Here is a 14,488-nt window from a genome sequence, read left to right as displayed (position 1 = left end):
ATTATGAACAGTGCAGAGTGGGAGAAAGATGAAGACTCACATTTGATGCTTTGTGTCACTTTTTATTAAGATTTCTTCTATTTTATGTTGATAAGAATGTTGTGGAAAAAGACTTTACTCTTTTTTTAGATGCTTTAACACACAGACTGATGTGCGGTTATGTACTGTAAGAGTTGCTGCTCACGATATGAAATTGTGAACTGTGTGTGATAACCATGTTGCTGTGCTTGACATCAGTGTTGGAGCAGTGGACGTGCTGAAGATTGAGGAGATGGAGAAAATGCTGAAGGAGGCGCAACTGGAGAAAGCCAGACTTATTGAATCACGGGTGAGATCAAACTTCAAAGGAGAGGGCTTTAGCATACGAAGCCAGTTATCCTGAATCCATCCTCAATGACTGATGAGTCTTTGCAGAGCTCTCATTGATACCTTTGAACTGAACATGAATTACAAAACTAAAGAGACAGTTATTCATTTTTATTGGTCTTAAAAATGTCTTTACCTTTTTGTGCTCTGATGAAAACGTTCGGTCTGATATACAAAGGTTGATGATTTAGTTAATTTTCTTCGCTGGCTTTTCTCTCACATTTCTATTGTTGCTGTCTGTGACTGTGAAGTTATTACAAAGACAACTCTTTCTCCTCCTCAAAGCCTGAGGACTGAAACATTAAAAAAAAGTGTATAGTGTTTAGGCCATATAACAACAGTTATTTGTAGTAATAAGAACAACAATAATAATAGTAATAATAATTCATTTTCTTTGTATAGTACAAGTAGTATAGTCCAAATTAATACAGTCCAATTCAGTTCAGTATATTTGTGGTTATGTAACACCAGTATAACTGTTTGCATTTTTCAGAATATTGTCTTGTATTTTTCTATCTCTTGATGTCCATATAAATATACTGACTATGCATACAGACAGATGATAGAGAAAAAAAAGCCAACATCTTACCACTGAAAGACACTTCATGTCACTGGTCTATTGTCATCTACTAAGCTAATTGTTACTTCTTTATATAAGCAAAAGTTTTCTGTTTAAAAATTGACCACTGTGGTAGAGCTGCTGTGTCCAGAAGAGTGAGTTTTTGGGCTGCTCCCAGCAGGGAAGAATGTACATAAATGTATGAATGGGGAGCTGAAAAAAAAAAAAAAGAACATGGGCGCTCTTCGAAGCCGTTTCATGGATCAAAAAAATATTTAATGAAAGCGATCTTCCCCCAGGAACGAGAGAGCCTGGCTCGCCGTCAGATGCTGGAGGAGGAGAGGAGGAGGAGGGAGGATGCAGAGAAAAGACTGCAGGATGAAACTTTCCACCGGCAGCAGCTCGTGGAGAAGGAGGTCAAGATGAGGGCCAAGAACTTCTCTCAGGTCAGTAAAGTGAGACATGATTAAGTCTTCATTATGGAATAGGCTAACATTACTCTAGCTGTCAGCTTATACATGGCAGATATGTGTGGACACTAATTAAAGTGTTACCATCACAATGTAAAACTGTTGTATTGTTGAACATTGTTGTATACAGCATCTACAACCAGTCGTGTATGTGGCTATATTCAGTTGTGAAATATTTAATTCGTCAACTGACAAACTGTGTGATGTTTTGTATGCATAACCCTTCCCTCTGTACCACAGTGGTTGTTCACCCTCCTGCATTTTGTCCATCCAGGCCCGTCCTATGACTCGCTATTTGCCAATCAGGAAAGAGGAGTTCGACCTGCGCTCCCATGTCGAGTCGTCAGGCCACAGTGTAGAGACATGCTTTCATGTCATCCTCACTGAGAAGATGTGTAAGGGTTACTTGGTGAAGATGGGAGGCAAGATCAAGTCCTGGAAGAAACGCTGGTTTGTCTTTGACCGCCTCAAACGGACTTTCTCTTACTATGTTGGTAAGATATGCAACTCTTGTTCTTAAGTGTTTGTGTTGCAGAAATACAACATTTGAGTTTGCATCGCTAAGCTTGTGGTTTTGCTAACATAACTGCTATGTTAAACAAACAAGTAGGTTGGACTTGTCTGGATGGTGCTCCTGTTTTTGGGCTTTTTTCTTGTCGTTATTGTCAGTTGAAATGTAGAGTGGTGATTGGGTTGATCAGTCTAAGATAGTGGGCAGCATTTTTGGACAAACAGCTGACAGTCCTGTGGGGGCAGTCAATGGTCGACAGCAGCAGGCAGAATCACTTGGGAGTGAGTTGTTCATGGGTGCTGTGTGCTCCTGTTGTCTCTCAAACAGAGGCAGAGAGACTTATATTAGGACATTTTTTTCTTCTTGTCTTTTCTTAAGTTCAAAAAAATCTGATACCAATAACTGGTCAGTGGTCAGTTTATGCTTCTTTGCAACTTTAGTTACACAAACTGGGCTACAAAAGAATGCCAAGTTTTCACCAGAATGTACGGTAGAACTTTGGTTTACCAAGTCTTGCTTTGAGTCCATTTCAAGCCTTTATAAACTGTCCAAAAGAGAGGCCAAAATCAGGATTTGGAGTACAGTGGGAAGGTTTTTAATCAGGGTTCACCCCTGCATGAAATGACTGGTGGATATTTATTTACTCCAGCTCCAGTCAGCATTCATGGGAACACCATACCTGGTACATGTGCTAATTTTCAAAATAATGCAAGGATAATGCAAGAGTGCTCACAGCATACTTTTTATTTACAGAAACGGATGTTTATGTAACTCCGGCTCTGTGTTTGTTGTAGCTCTCAACACACCAAGGGCAAACCTGTCCAGATAGGGAAAAATATTAAATGGGCTTGTATTAGCTGGTGTACTCACATTTATGAGGTTATTATTGCAGTGAAATGTACTTTAAGTAAAATTACTCGTATTATGTTGCCTCTGTGAGTTGCACATGAAATTTCCATTTCTGGTGCCATGATGTTTAAATGTTGTTTTACTGATGCAGTTGGTTGTTGTAGAGATAATTCTATATTTGTGATTGCATAATTTTTTCTGTAGCTCATCATAGTGTAACTATGAATAATCCTCAATTTTTATAGTAAACAATCTGTCAAACAAATGTAGCATGGTTGATGCACAGTATTTAATTGGAACAAAGAACTTTATTCAGGTATAACATTTCCCCACTGCATGATATGGCTGTGATGCATTAAATGAGTGTGCTGGCAGAATTTGTTTGGGGAAACTGTGAGGTTAGTTTTGGCTTACATCAGTTGGTCAAATACAAATGTTATGTCTATATTAGAAGTTCCAGCTGTAAAGTGGTTGCAGAGAGCCTGTAAGTTGTAAAGCGTCGGACATAGGCTGTGGATGAGTGGCAGTGAGAACATGCGTCCTCCAGACCTTGAGCAGAATGACGTGTTATATGGCGCACACACGGTTGTGTAATTTGACATGGAGCCTCGAGCTGTGGGGCACTTCTTCACTCTCAAGGCTTTGAAGTCCTCAGAAGGTTCCACTCAAAGCTGCTTAAAGTGTACCTTGTTGAAAGCGAGCAAGGCACGAGGGCGTACTGAGATTACTTTGGCAGGAGTTGAAATGCACCCAGTGCTGCGCTCGTTGAGGAGGCTTATTGAGATGCAGTACCCGCCTCGTCTCCTGACCTTGAACAGAGTAACGAGAGGTGACGAGCCCAAGTCACGAGTGCCACTAATTCCTGTTAATCCACCACAACCAGAATCATCTTAATTTAGATGCAGTCAAATGAGATGCAAATGCAAGGCTCTTTGAATGCTAAAGAGGTCATTAGCAGTTAATAGCTGCGTGTTAAAAGGAAAGTGTTGTTCCTCGAAATGAAGCACTGTGTTTCTACCTACTACTCTTAAGTTGGCTTGTGGAGTGTTTGTGCCTGGAGGTAGAGAGGGGTGTTGAGTTCCCCACTGGTTCCTTACTGCAGTTCTGCAGTGGCTGATGAAACAAACTGCAATGATGTACCAGAGTAGTGTAAGAATGTAGTCAAGTCTGAAAATACAATGAGAAGCACCATGCTTTAAAAACACAGAAGAAAATTGCTGCGCTTGTCTTTTCCCATCCATCATCACAAATCATTAATTGGTCATATAAAAGTCTGGTTAGAGGTTGTTTTTTTTTTTATGAGCCCATCATCTTTATTCTAGGTGGCATGAAAGAGCAGTGCCTTGGCTTTTCCAGCAAGTCTGTTGTTGAATATTTCAGTCTTTGACCCATGTTGTTTTCTTCCCTGCAGACAAACATGAGACCAAGCTGAAGGGTGTGATCTACTTCCAGGCAATAGAAGAGGTCTATTACGATCACCTCCGCAGTGCCACAAAGGTAACAGACACCTTTCTGTCATTCACTTCCCATTGTTACCACCATCCTATGCTCTCCTTCACCTCTGCCATGTTTGGCTCATTCTATGCTTTGCTTCATGTCTCTCTGTTTGTGCTTTTGTTTTGTCCGGCTGCTGTCATAGAGGGGATTTTTCAACTTGAATATGACCAGTGTAAATATCGATGTTGTGTGTTCACCCATCTACCCTGACTGAGCCCAGTGCGTCCAAACTGTTTGTGCCACATAGAAGACGAAGGGTTTCTGTCTGTGGTTTAAATCTAGTGAGAGACCTGAAGCCTGAAATCCTCTGGAAGTACAGAGTGTGACACTTGTCAGTTTACAACTTGAACTGCTAATCCTGTTCGTTCCCTCTGTCTGTCTGTCCCAGTGTAAACCAGCGGAGTGGTGACAAATCAACAGCTTCCTCTTTCATGCACTTATGCACTAAAACAAAATATGGTTTATATGCTTACAGTGCTTTTAAAAAGTCTTACATTTGTGTGGGCTGAGAAGGAAGAACAAAACCTCCTGTTTGCTTCACTTTGTCTTTTAAGATTAAAAAAATTGATCATATCCTCCTTTATGTGGTGTTGTAATTTTTGGCCACATCTCTATTCTTAAGAGTTAAGGATGCCCATTACACATCTTTCTTTTTTCTTTCCATCTTCAACATAAAGCTGAGCTTCTGCCTCCCCATCTTCTTTGTGTATGTGTTAGATGTTCTGTCGCAGTGCACCACACTAACTGCATGGCTCTGATCAACTCTGGAACTTTGATTTTACTTGTCACTTTCAATGTTGTGTTACACAGAGGAAAACTTTAAAGTCAGGTGCACTTAACAGAAATAGAGGAATCATGTTTTAGTGAAGGAGATGTGATGCAGCTGTTAGGATGACACATTTCCACTGAGCTTCTCCCGAGCTACACTTTCATAGGGAAAAATAGTGACAAAGACATATTAAGGTGATTTTAAGTTTTTCTTTTTTTAATGTTAATTCCTATATTATATATTTAGTACTGTTTTGTCAGATTGTCAAGCTGCACCTTTGTTTTTTTTCACTACACTTTTTTTCAAGCGGTATGTTTGTAAGAGGTTTGACCTCTAGGGGGCACTACAACAAGCTTAAACATAACAGAACATCAGAAAACCATTGCATTATGTCTCCTCCAGCTTGCTATGTACTTTTCTTGTGTGCTATTTGGTAAGCAACCTGGCTTAGAGCAGGGCAGAAAGTATAGATGTCGACTTCAGCTAAGCTCCCAGGCCATGTTGAAGAACTTAACTTTAAAAAGAAAAAGGATTTAGAATTGGTAAAAGCTGCTTTATCTGGGAGCTCTGTTTTCATATTAACACAGTTGTTATTAACCACTGATACATGACGGTGGGAATTCCACTCAAACAGTCCCACCACACTGTTGAGTTTGATGTCACCCTTTTCTCAGAAGTGCTGTTGTGATCACTGCTACAGGAAATGTGCACTGCAGTTTGGGAATGGCTGAACTTGAACTTTCATGACTCTGTGGGCAGAATTTGTACAACAGTCTGACGATGTTTTTGTCCGTCTGTCCTCCAGAGCCCCAACCCTACACTGACCTTCTGCGTGAAGACCCACGACCGCCTTTACTACATGGTGGCGCCCTCTGCGGAAGCCATGAGGATTTGGATGGATGTGATTGTCACTGGAGCAGAGGGATACACACAGTTCATGAACTGAGAGCACGGGTTACAAGCAAGTAGCTTCGGCAGGGACTCGCATCACACATCTTTACTTCCGGTTTTAGTCCAGCATGGACACCACGCCTTGTTACTTTTTATTTTTAATCTCACACCTTGATTTCACTGTGTAGATGTTTCCATCCTCACATTCTCTGTGATTCTGCTTGGATGAAAAAAGGGAGCCTTTGATGGACACACATACTTCTGTATATAAAACCAAAGTGTATAACTGTCAAAGACTTTTCAGAGCCTTTCTATATTGCCAAATGGAGATCTAGTAGTTACTCTTGAACATTTTGTATTATTTGTTTCCTTTCCTTATTACTTTCAGAGAAAATTGCCAAATGACATGATGCCAATGTTTTTGTCTCGACTATTCCATCATAGTCGTGCTTGAGTGTAGACATGAATGGTTTAAATGAATCTTCAATCAAAGGCTGTGATTATGAAAGAATATATTTGAAAAAACTAATTGTATTCAAGAGTATGAATGGATTTATGAGGAATGTTAGAATTGAGGCAGTCAGCAGGGACTGAAGAGGATGTCCGAGTCCAGCACATTCATCTTTAACAGTGAAACACAGTAGATTACTGTACTCTCCAAGTCCACAACAGCCACCTCGTCTCACTGTTGCACACATCAAACAGCACCCAAAAATTCATCCCACTCCTGCTTCTTCACACTGACTTACCAAAGTTATTAGAGAAATACTGTTGGACTTTGCCTCTCAGGAGTTCACTCTGCAGCTCTCACAATGGTGTGACCAGTAAAAGTATTAGTCCAGAGGCTGCTCATTAATCATATTTTGTTCCAATTACGCTCAATAGGGGCTCTATTAAAAACATAAAAGTAAAATACTGGAATGCCCTCACATGCTTCAAAGCTGATGAGACTGAAACCCCACACACTCGCACAACATATATTGGTAAAGCCAGAAAAAAAACTAGCTTTGTCTAGCATAAAGACTGTGGCTGCAGTGGAGAAAATGTCACGTATGGCTCTCTGTGTTGTGGTTAACAGGTGCTTAAGGACTTTGGTTTTATTTTTTTAGTCAAGATAGCGACTTTTCCACTATTGTTGTCAAACAAAAAACTTGTATTTTCATCCATTTATTCTTTTTATTTAATTGGTCATCCTTTAAGTCTGAATGTGACGAGTTTTTAACAACAGGAGTTTTGTGCCTGACAGCGAATGACTGTCCAGTCTTTATGCTAGTCGGGCTGGCTCCCAGCTCTTGCCATGTTTTTTAGCTTGTGGCTTAGTTTGAAGTTGGTTAGCTAGCAAAGCAGAATGGCTCTGTCCTATCTATCTGATTTATGCTAATGTGTTTGTGGTTGAAGATTCATTTTAAGCGTTAAATAATAAATTGGTTTCATCACTCAAATGACACAAAAGTGCTCAAAATATCAAACTGTTTCTTAAAATGTTTCTTTGTCACTTATTTGACAGCTTTGGAGCGGGACTTTTTCTTTAATTTTGAAGAATATTTTCCTTTTCAGTTTTAAGCCAGGAAAAAAAAAGGATTTGAATAATCACCAGTGGTCAATTCATCATATCAACTTTAGAACACACAATACTCAGAGGTTAACTTCCAAAAAGACTCTAAAAGGGTTTCACCAGAGTTGCCATATTCTCAGTGTTCTTGTGAACAGTTAAGCATAAATGTCTCACTGTATAAGGCTGTCATGTTGCCAACTGAGGCTGCAAACTGATGTGCGTGTTTGTGCACATGAACAAATGAAATGCATCTATTTGCCAAGTAGCCTTTAGCTAACTTGATGATTTGACTACACTGCTGAGAAGCAGCCATCAGCAATGCCAGCAGCAACCACACGGGATCAACACAAAAGACTAATGCAATTCAGAACTGTGCCTTGACCATGTCTTGTCATTGATGCCATGTGCATCACAGCCTCATCAGGCCACAATCATAGAAATACATTTTACTTGGTGTTTCTGAGCTGTCATACAGTTTTCTATGTTACTGGGGGGAAAGTTGCCTGTAGTGGCATTACAGGCTGTTAAACCAAAGGCTCTGGGCACAGTGGGGATCAGTTTGGTCACTGCTGAACTCTAAATGATTCATAAAGGGAAATTTCACCAAGAAAGGTACAAGAGATAGTTGTATTTTTGTCTCGTTTGGCTGTTGGGAGGGCATCACTACCAAATTTAAGGAAAAACTACCTCAATAATGTAATTTCTGTTATTTTGGCCTTTACCCTTTTATAAACAGCTTTTGTTTTATGGTTATAGGCACTTGCCTTCCTAATGATAAACTATTTAATTGTGTAATGGAAAATTTGAATTATCTCTCAAGAAAAAATGACTTTTTTTTTTCATCTGACCCTTTTAAGTCCAATTTGCTTTAAAAGCTACACTGATTAAATGATAAAATGTCCCTTATTTGATGTTAAATAGTGAATGGCTATATTGAATATTGCGGTAAAATAAGGTTGGCAGATTTCTAACGGTTATCAAACTTTGTATATTTTTGTCTTGAATCAACAAAAAAATAAAAATTTACTATAATAACCGATTGACTCCGGATCAGTGACATCCTGCTTTGTGTTCCCACTGTGACTCGAGGCCTTCATACATGGTTATTCTGTTGTAAGATGTTGATCATCAATGTGTTGTTGTTTTTTGTCAGTTTCTTTGTTTTGTGTGTGTGTGTGGGGAAAAGAGGACAAACGACGGTGTGATTTATGGAGTACATGGAACTGCCGTTTAGTTTCATGTTTCAGTACAGCAATGATATTTATGGTTGTGGTGCCTGAGATGGTGATATGTTTACGTTTAGAAAAGTGAAATAGACTAGTGAAATGACCTTAATATAATTTGCCCTCCTTGCCTTTATTGTACCAAACTCTTCAACACTGGCAAGGCTGTTAAATAATGGCTGTTAGTAGTAGGTGGTGTAATCATTACAGTTCTCTACGTGTATGTTGAAAAAAAGAAAATCTAAAGTATAAAGAAAATGCCTGAATGAAAGAAAATGTATTGTATGAAAAGAACAATTTTTACTTTTGTCATTGTAGAACTTTTATTGGAGTTAAATTTAAAATTGTACAGTAGTGACATATCAATCTATCTTTTTTTATTTTTTACTGGTACAATAGAACACATTTGTAGGTGCACACACAGAATAAATCACCGAGCAACCCCATGAGCCTATAGGTTTTTTTGTTGTTGTTTTTTTCCACAAAGAAACAAACAGATTCACAATCAGTACACGGACCATACGGTCTAATTGGTACTCTGTATTTCTCATGTTCATGTATGAATAATATGGCTTTTTGTCAAATCTATTAAAAACAACTATCAGAGTATTGGCTGCTATCCTTGAATTCAGTGGACAGTGTTAAGCAGAGAAACACTACACTACATGATGGACAGAAACCAGCTTAACATGTGAGGGAGATGAACCAAAACCATGAAAAACTTACAGGGGAAAAAAAAAAGAATCCCTAATCCCTATGACCAAAATAGAAATAACCCACAATTTAACACAGCTAAACAGAAGTTTAAAAAGAACACCAACGCACACTTAAACCTTTCCTTGTTTGACTGATTTCTCCCACAACTGCAACGAGTCCCATCAGGGCTTTGCAGGAAGTGGATTTCACAGCTGGTTGGTGGTGTCATCTGCAGAGAAAACACTTTCATTTTCCAATACACACCACACATATTTACATTCACGGTCTACACAGATTATGGGCTTGCAATACGTAACCAGTTTGAACTCAAGAGCATGATCGACGGTGATTATCCTTTATGAATCAGACTTCTAACAGTCTAATTTAAGAACTGTTTTGTTCTATACGGCAGCAAAAGATAGAGTCATCCAACAGTGCTATTTTTAGGAGAGAACTGAAAATATTGCAGACTTTAGATCAATTTCTAGATACATTTAACTGCAGTTTAAAATACTCCAACTTTAATTTCAGCACTTAAATTTGAAGAAAAATTATTTATACTTTTTCCTGTTACATAAGTGTTTCAGTTTGACAGATATTGTCTAATAGAAGCCTGTGAGATTGTACTACATTGGATCTAGCACAAGAGGAAAATAAGAGGGATCAGTGTGAAGCTTCAGAGTTGTATGTACTCTCTGCACAGGGGGATGTGTACTCAGTGACCGCCTCATCACCTGAAATACAAGCAAAAACACAAGTGCATCCAGATTAAAAATCAGGAGGGTTGGTATGATGGAGGCAGGTTCCTTCTACTTGTAAAGATGTAAGTGGACAGCAAAGGAGGCCATTACTTGTCTGGTAGTAGTCGTAGACTTTAACTACAGCTGGTTTCAGGTTTCTGACCCGCTGGTCATCCTCCAGAGTCACACTGTAGATTTGAGTTTCATCCTTCTTCAGCTGCAGGAAAAACAAGAGTTCAAACACTTTTTCTTTTTGCAGATAGAATAATGTGAATAGCAACATTCCATCTTGATGCATCCCATTTCTACCAAGCTAAACACACACACACACACACACACCCTCAGTGCTTCCTACCTCATCCAAGTAGATGTTAATGAAACCTTCATCCACATCGACCCGTTTCACAGAGCGGTTGTTCTGCAACTATGAAGACACACAGCAGTCAGTATATGTTCTTCACAAATGTGAAAGCATAGATAGTTTGATCAGTATAATGAATTGACCAGCTTCAGGGAGCTCTGATCCAGAATGTGTCCAGATAGTAGTTTGATGTTAATGATAACCATGTTAGTTTCCTCTCTCTTGCCCTGATACCTGTAAGAGCCAAACACCACAGCAGCGCTCACACAAAGGCTCACGCTTTACAGCAGCTCCAGTAGGACTGCTTTTTCAACAGAAACTGCATACGTTATGACAATATTCAACATCTTGAGAAAAATTGCTTTATTCACGTTTACGTAATGTTTTGATCAGTCCACATCTAATATGTCATACATAACCACAGAGTACCTGACATGCACAAAGAGGATGAGCTGTGGCCGACTGTTGCTACATTTAGCCATAGCGCTTGTAGAGATATTGAAGGAAGAGAAGTCAGCAGGAGGGGGAATGTTGAAATGCATGGAGATCTGCAGAGACACATTGAACATCCCACATCATACAGCAGATATACACACATGTTAATCAGACTCATTCATCTGTGGCCTCTGTGCTGTACATATAGAACACAGCAGAGCATTAACAGTCAGTGCTATGGCTGCTAACAGGACACTGGTGGTCTGGTATGGTTTGCTGAATTCAAACTCTTTTTCTGCTGCTGGGTAACATGAGAAACTCTTTGTACTGAGAGCAGAAAGAACAGACATCAATATAAAGCTCATGTCAGTGTTTTCCTGCTTATTTAGAAAATTCCTGCTTATCACCCTGTCGTCGCTGTGTGGATCATGAAATGATACCTGTGCCAGTACACAGCTTTGTCCCTGAGCTTTGATGGTGTACTCTCCGGGGATCTCGCTCAGCTTCTCCTCCTGGTACAGCAGCCTGTTGTCCTGATTCACTTTAAACTCTATGTTCAGGTTTCCTAAAGATGTCACCAGCACTGTCGTACTGCCCTCTGGACTAAAGGTGGCAGCTCCATATTTGGCCAGGGCCTGGAGGGCCACCACAGTGTCCTGTAGATGACATTGGTTGAATGTGTTGGTTAAGGCTGGTTCAGAACTAGCTTCTCCATAAATGTTAAACTTGAACATGGTCTGGGCTACCTGTGTGGAGGAGAAGCCACCATATGGGTTCTGCTGCTGAGTGAGCCAGCGGACGATGCCACTGGAGTAATCCAAACCAAAACCTGGCATGGGCGGATTGTGGAGTAGACCCAGAAGAACATAAGAGACAATCTCCACCTCCAGAGAGTCCAGGCCTTTCCCAGGAGCTCCCTCTCTCTTCCAGTGGCGGGTGCCTCCTACCAGCCACCACAGTGGAGTAATCCATATAGACGTTAGCAAAGACTACATTTGTGAACTTCATTTAAAAGAATGAGACTCATATTTCCAAACTTAAGTGTAAAACAGAGGTAGTTCTGTTTCCGCTTTAAATGACACTCCTTCTCAACTGCATTTATCACTTTCATGTCAGACCTTTCAACTACTAAGTCAGCTGTTTTTAGCAGAAAACCTTGCATTTCCCTTCAGCTAACACCTTAGTGTCAGCTCTTTGTTTTAATCTGGATTTTGTTTTAATCTGGATTTTGAATCCACCACAGCACTGACACAACTCCAGTTAAGATTCTGAATATTCATCCATTAGAGATTTAAAACATTTTTTTCAATTCTTATTCGACACAGGTGTGAGCACAAAGTTCCGTCAGACAGAGTTGATCACCTCTGGCACCGTGGATCTACAGGAACCATTTAGTCTTCATTTAATTGGAAGTCTCAGGTAATCAATAAAAAAAAAATTAAATCAATCAATAAATAAAACGCAAGTCAGCATTCATTCCAGGTATTAAAATTTAAACCATGCTTTAATTTCAAGTCTTTTCTTCTTTCCAGAGGACTATGTTGCTGTAACTGTTTTCTCCTCGTAAAACCTCTTAAACAGCTCAGTCAAAAACATCCAAAAAGAACAATAAAAAAAGAACACATCACATTGCGCTGGTTTCCAGCGTTTCCAGTGTGCTGGAGTTGCTGCTTGTCTAAAGATCTCTAAATAGCTCAAAGTTATCATATGGAGGGCTGCAAACTATACATGGAGATCAGGATGTAGTTACTGTGCATCACCAATCTGCATTTAGATCTGCATCCACACACCAACTTTGAACCTTGTGTATTCATCAGAAACCATACTGCATTCCTTTCCAGCATGTTATGTATGACTGTTGAGTATTCATATTGTTTAATACATTATGCAAAATATTCCCTACAAATGATTAAAGTAATAAGCTTACTTTGCTTACAATGGCTCAAAATTTATACTTAATGTAGGATTTAGGCATCAGTCAGAGTTTAACTGAACTTCATTGAGCCTTTTCATTTTTCCTGCAAATCTAGCTTCTTTATTAAAAAAACTATTTCAAAAGCCAATTTTCCCAAGAATGTAATCTCATCTTGTTTCACTACTGTGCTGCTTGGTGGCATTACTGAATTTATTTATTTATTTTTCTCTAAATGGTCCTACCCTCTGTGATGGACTTCTGGTCCAGTAAGGTGATGAGTTTGCTCCTCATCTCCTGGTCTCCAGCCAGAGTGAAGGTGTAGAACAGCAGAGAGGTGGTGTACAGGTTGTCCATCTCAGCAGCCACTGCTGCCTTTATACACCTCAGGCTGTTCTGCACCACAGGGTCCTGACGCAAAGCCAAAAAAGCACAGAGATGAGACTATGTGCAGGAAGGGGAAGAAACACCTGAACTCATACAGTAGATCTGTAAACTCCTCTGCAGGCTTTCAAAAATTAGAGAGCAGTTTTGTTAGGCAGCCTTTAGAACAAGTTCTGCGGATATAGTGACAGTAAAGAAGCTTGATGACATTTCTTTGAAGGGCAGTAGTAAAGGTTAAAAGAGACCACTCCATATTCCTGAAGCTGCATATAGTCTTAGAAGCTGATGTCTTCAAAACACGATTACTTCTTAAAAACTAAACACAAATTAGACAGAAAATATGATTGTTTTTCACATTCCTAGATCTCTTTTGGTGACTGTGTTAATCTGTAGACTCCATTCTCCTATATTCGTCCTGTTGAAAAATAGCAACCACTATTTAAGAGTGACTTAAGTGATATTCAAAATAATCAACATTTGAAATTATAATTAAAAAAGAAGTAGAGTGGTGTCAGACTCACCGAGGCATCTCCATCAAGCTCCAGCATGGCAGCAGCGATGTACGCCGTCAGGGACACATCATCACTCACTCCTCCCTGACAGAAACACAGAACCAGCAGCACCATATCACACATACATCTATTCTTCAGAATTTTGTAAATACAGGTAAACCCAGATGTCTTTCCAAAATACCACCCAGCAACTCAAAAGTGCATCGGACAAAACCAAATACTGGTTCTCCTCAACTACATCAGTGCTTGAGAAGACAGAACCACTCTAAAACGGATACTTGTCTGTTTGGGGATTACTGTAGGAGGCGGTTTAAGAATAAGTGAATACTGAGATGCAAAGACATCTAAATGTCACTATTACACATGCAGACATATTTTAAATCACTGCTATATGCAGGTCACAGCCAGTCTTCTCTCTCAGTTCAAATCAACAGCTCTCAAATATTCTTTTCTATGTAAATCACCTCTGGCACCGAGTTAACATTGTACCTTTGTTTTAGTCTTATGAAGTTCCATACCTTCATCCCATTGTGGAAGAGCTTTCCAACAGATCTGATACAGCCATCATCCCTCTGATTTTTGGACAGCCACTTCCTAGCATCTCTAATGTGCTGTGGATCTACAAAGATGTATGGTCTTGCACCACTAAAGGACTTCATCACAAAAGCAGTCAGCCTGGAAGGTCACATACACAAAATACTAACAAACTTTGTGGAAAGCAAACCATGTGCGCCTGCGTTGGTTAGTTCAAAATGAAC

The 14,488-nt window shown here is 39.6% G+C and overlaps 2 protein-coding genes across 3 annotated transcripts in view; one reads left to right on the top strand and one right to left on the bottom strand.

The window, feature by feature from the left end:
• Positions 1 to 9,299, top strand: part of phldb1b (pleckstrin homology-like domain, family B, member 1b) — a 94,473-nt gene extending 85,174 nt beyond the window's left edge. For both annotated transcript variants that reach the window (XM_072393109.1, XM_072393110.1), the window contains 5 exons: positions 238 to 328; positions 1,225 to 1,371; positions 1,670 to 1,889; positions 4,167 to 4,252; positions 5,827 to 9,299. In XM_072393109.1, coding sequence (XP_072249210.1) covers positions 238 to 328; positions 1,225 to 1,371; positions 1,670 to 1,889; positions 4,167 to 4,252; positions 5,827 to 5,967 — 685 coding nt within the window. In that variant the 3' untranslated portion in view covers positions 5,968 to 9,299. The remainder of the gene's footprint in view (positions 1 to 237; positions 329 to 1,224; positions 1,372 to 1,669; positions 1,890 to 4,166; positions 4,253 to 5,826) is intronic.
• Positions 9,178 to 14,488, bottom strand: part of LOC140313661 (alpha-2-macroglobulin-like protein 1) — a 30,390-nt gene continuing 25,079 nt past the window's right edge. The window contains 11 exon segments of the mRNA XM_072391657.1: positions 9,178 to 9,615; positions 10,079 to 10,120; positions 10,238 to 10,343; positions 10,482 to 10,550; positions 10,631 to 10,721; positions 10,917 to 11,035; positions 11,363 to 11,578; positions 11,669 to 11,865; positions 13,080 to 13,245; positions 13,740 to 13,814; positions 14,249 to 14,405. Coding sequence (XP_072247758.1) covers positions 9,593 to 9,615; positions 10,079 to 10,120; positions 10,238 to 10,343; positions 10,482 to 10,550; positions 10,631 to 10,721; positions 10,917 to 11,035; positions 11,363 to 11,578; positions 11,669 to 11,865; positions 13,080 to 13,245; positions 13,740 to 13,814; positions 14,249 to 14,405 — 1,261 coding nt within the window. The 3' untranslated portion in view covers positions 9,178 to 9,592.

Source organism: Leuresthes tenuis, unplaced genomic scaffold, assembly GCF_036924035.1.
Source record: "Leuresthes tenuis unplaced genomic scaffold, fLeuTen1.0.hap1 SCAF_9, whole genome shotgun sequence".
Taxonomy (NCBI): Eukaryota; Metazoa; Chordata; class Actinopteri; order Atheriniformes; family Atherinopsidae; genus Leuresthes; species Leuresthes tenuis.
This window is presented reverse-complemented; position numbering and strand designations above follow the sequence as displayed.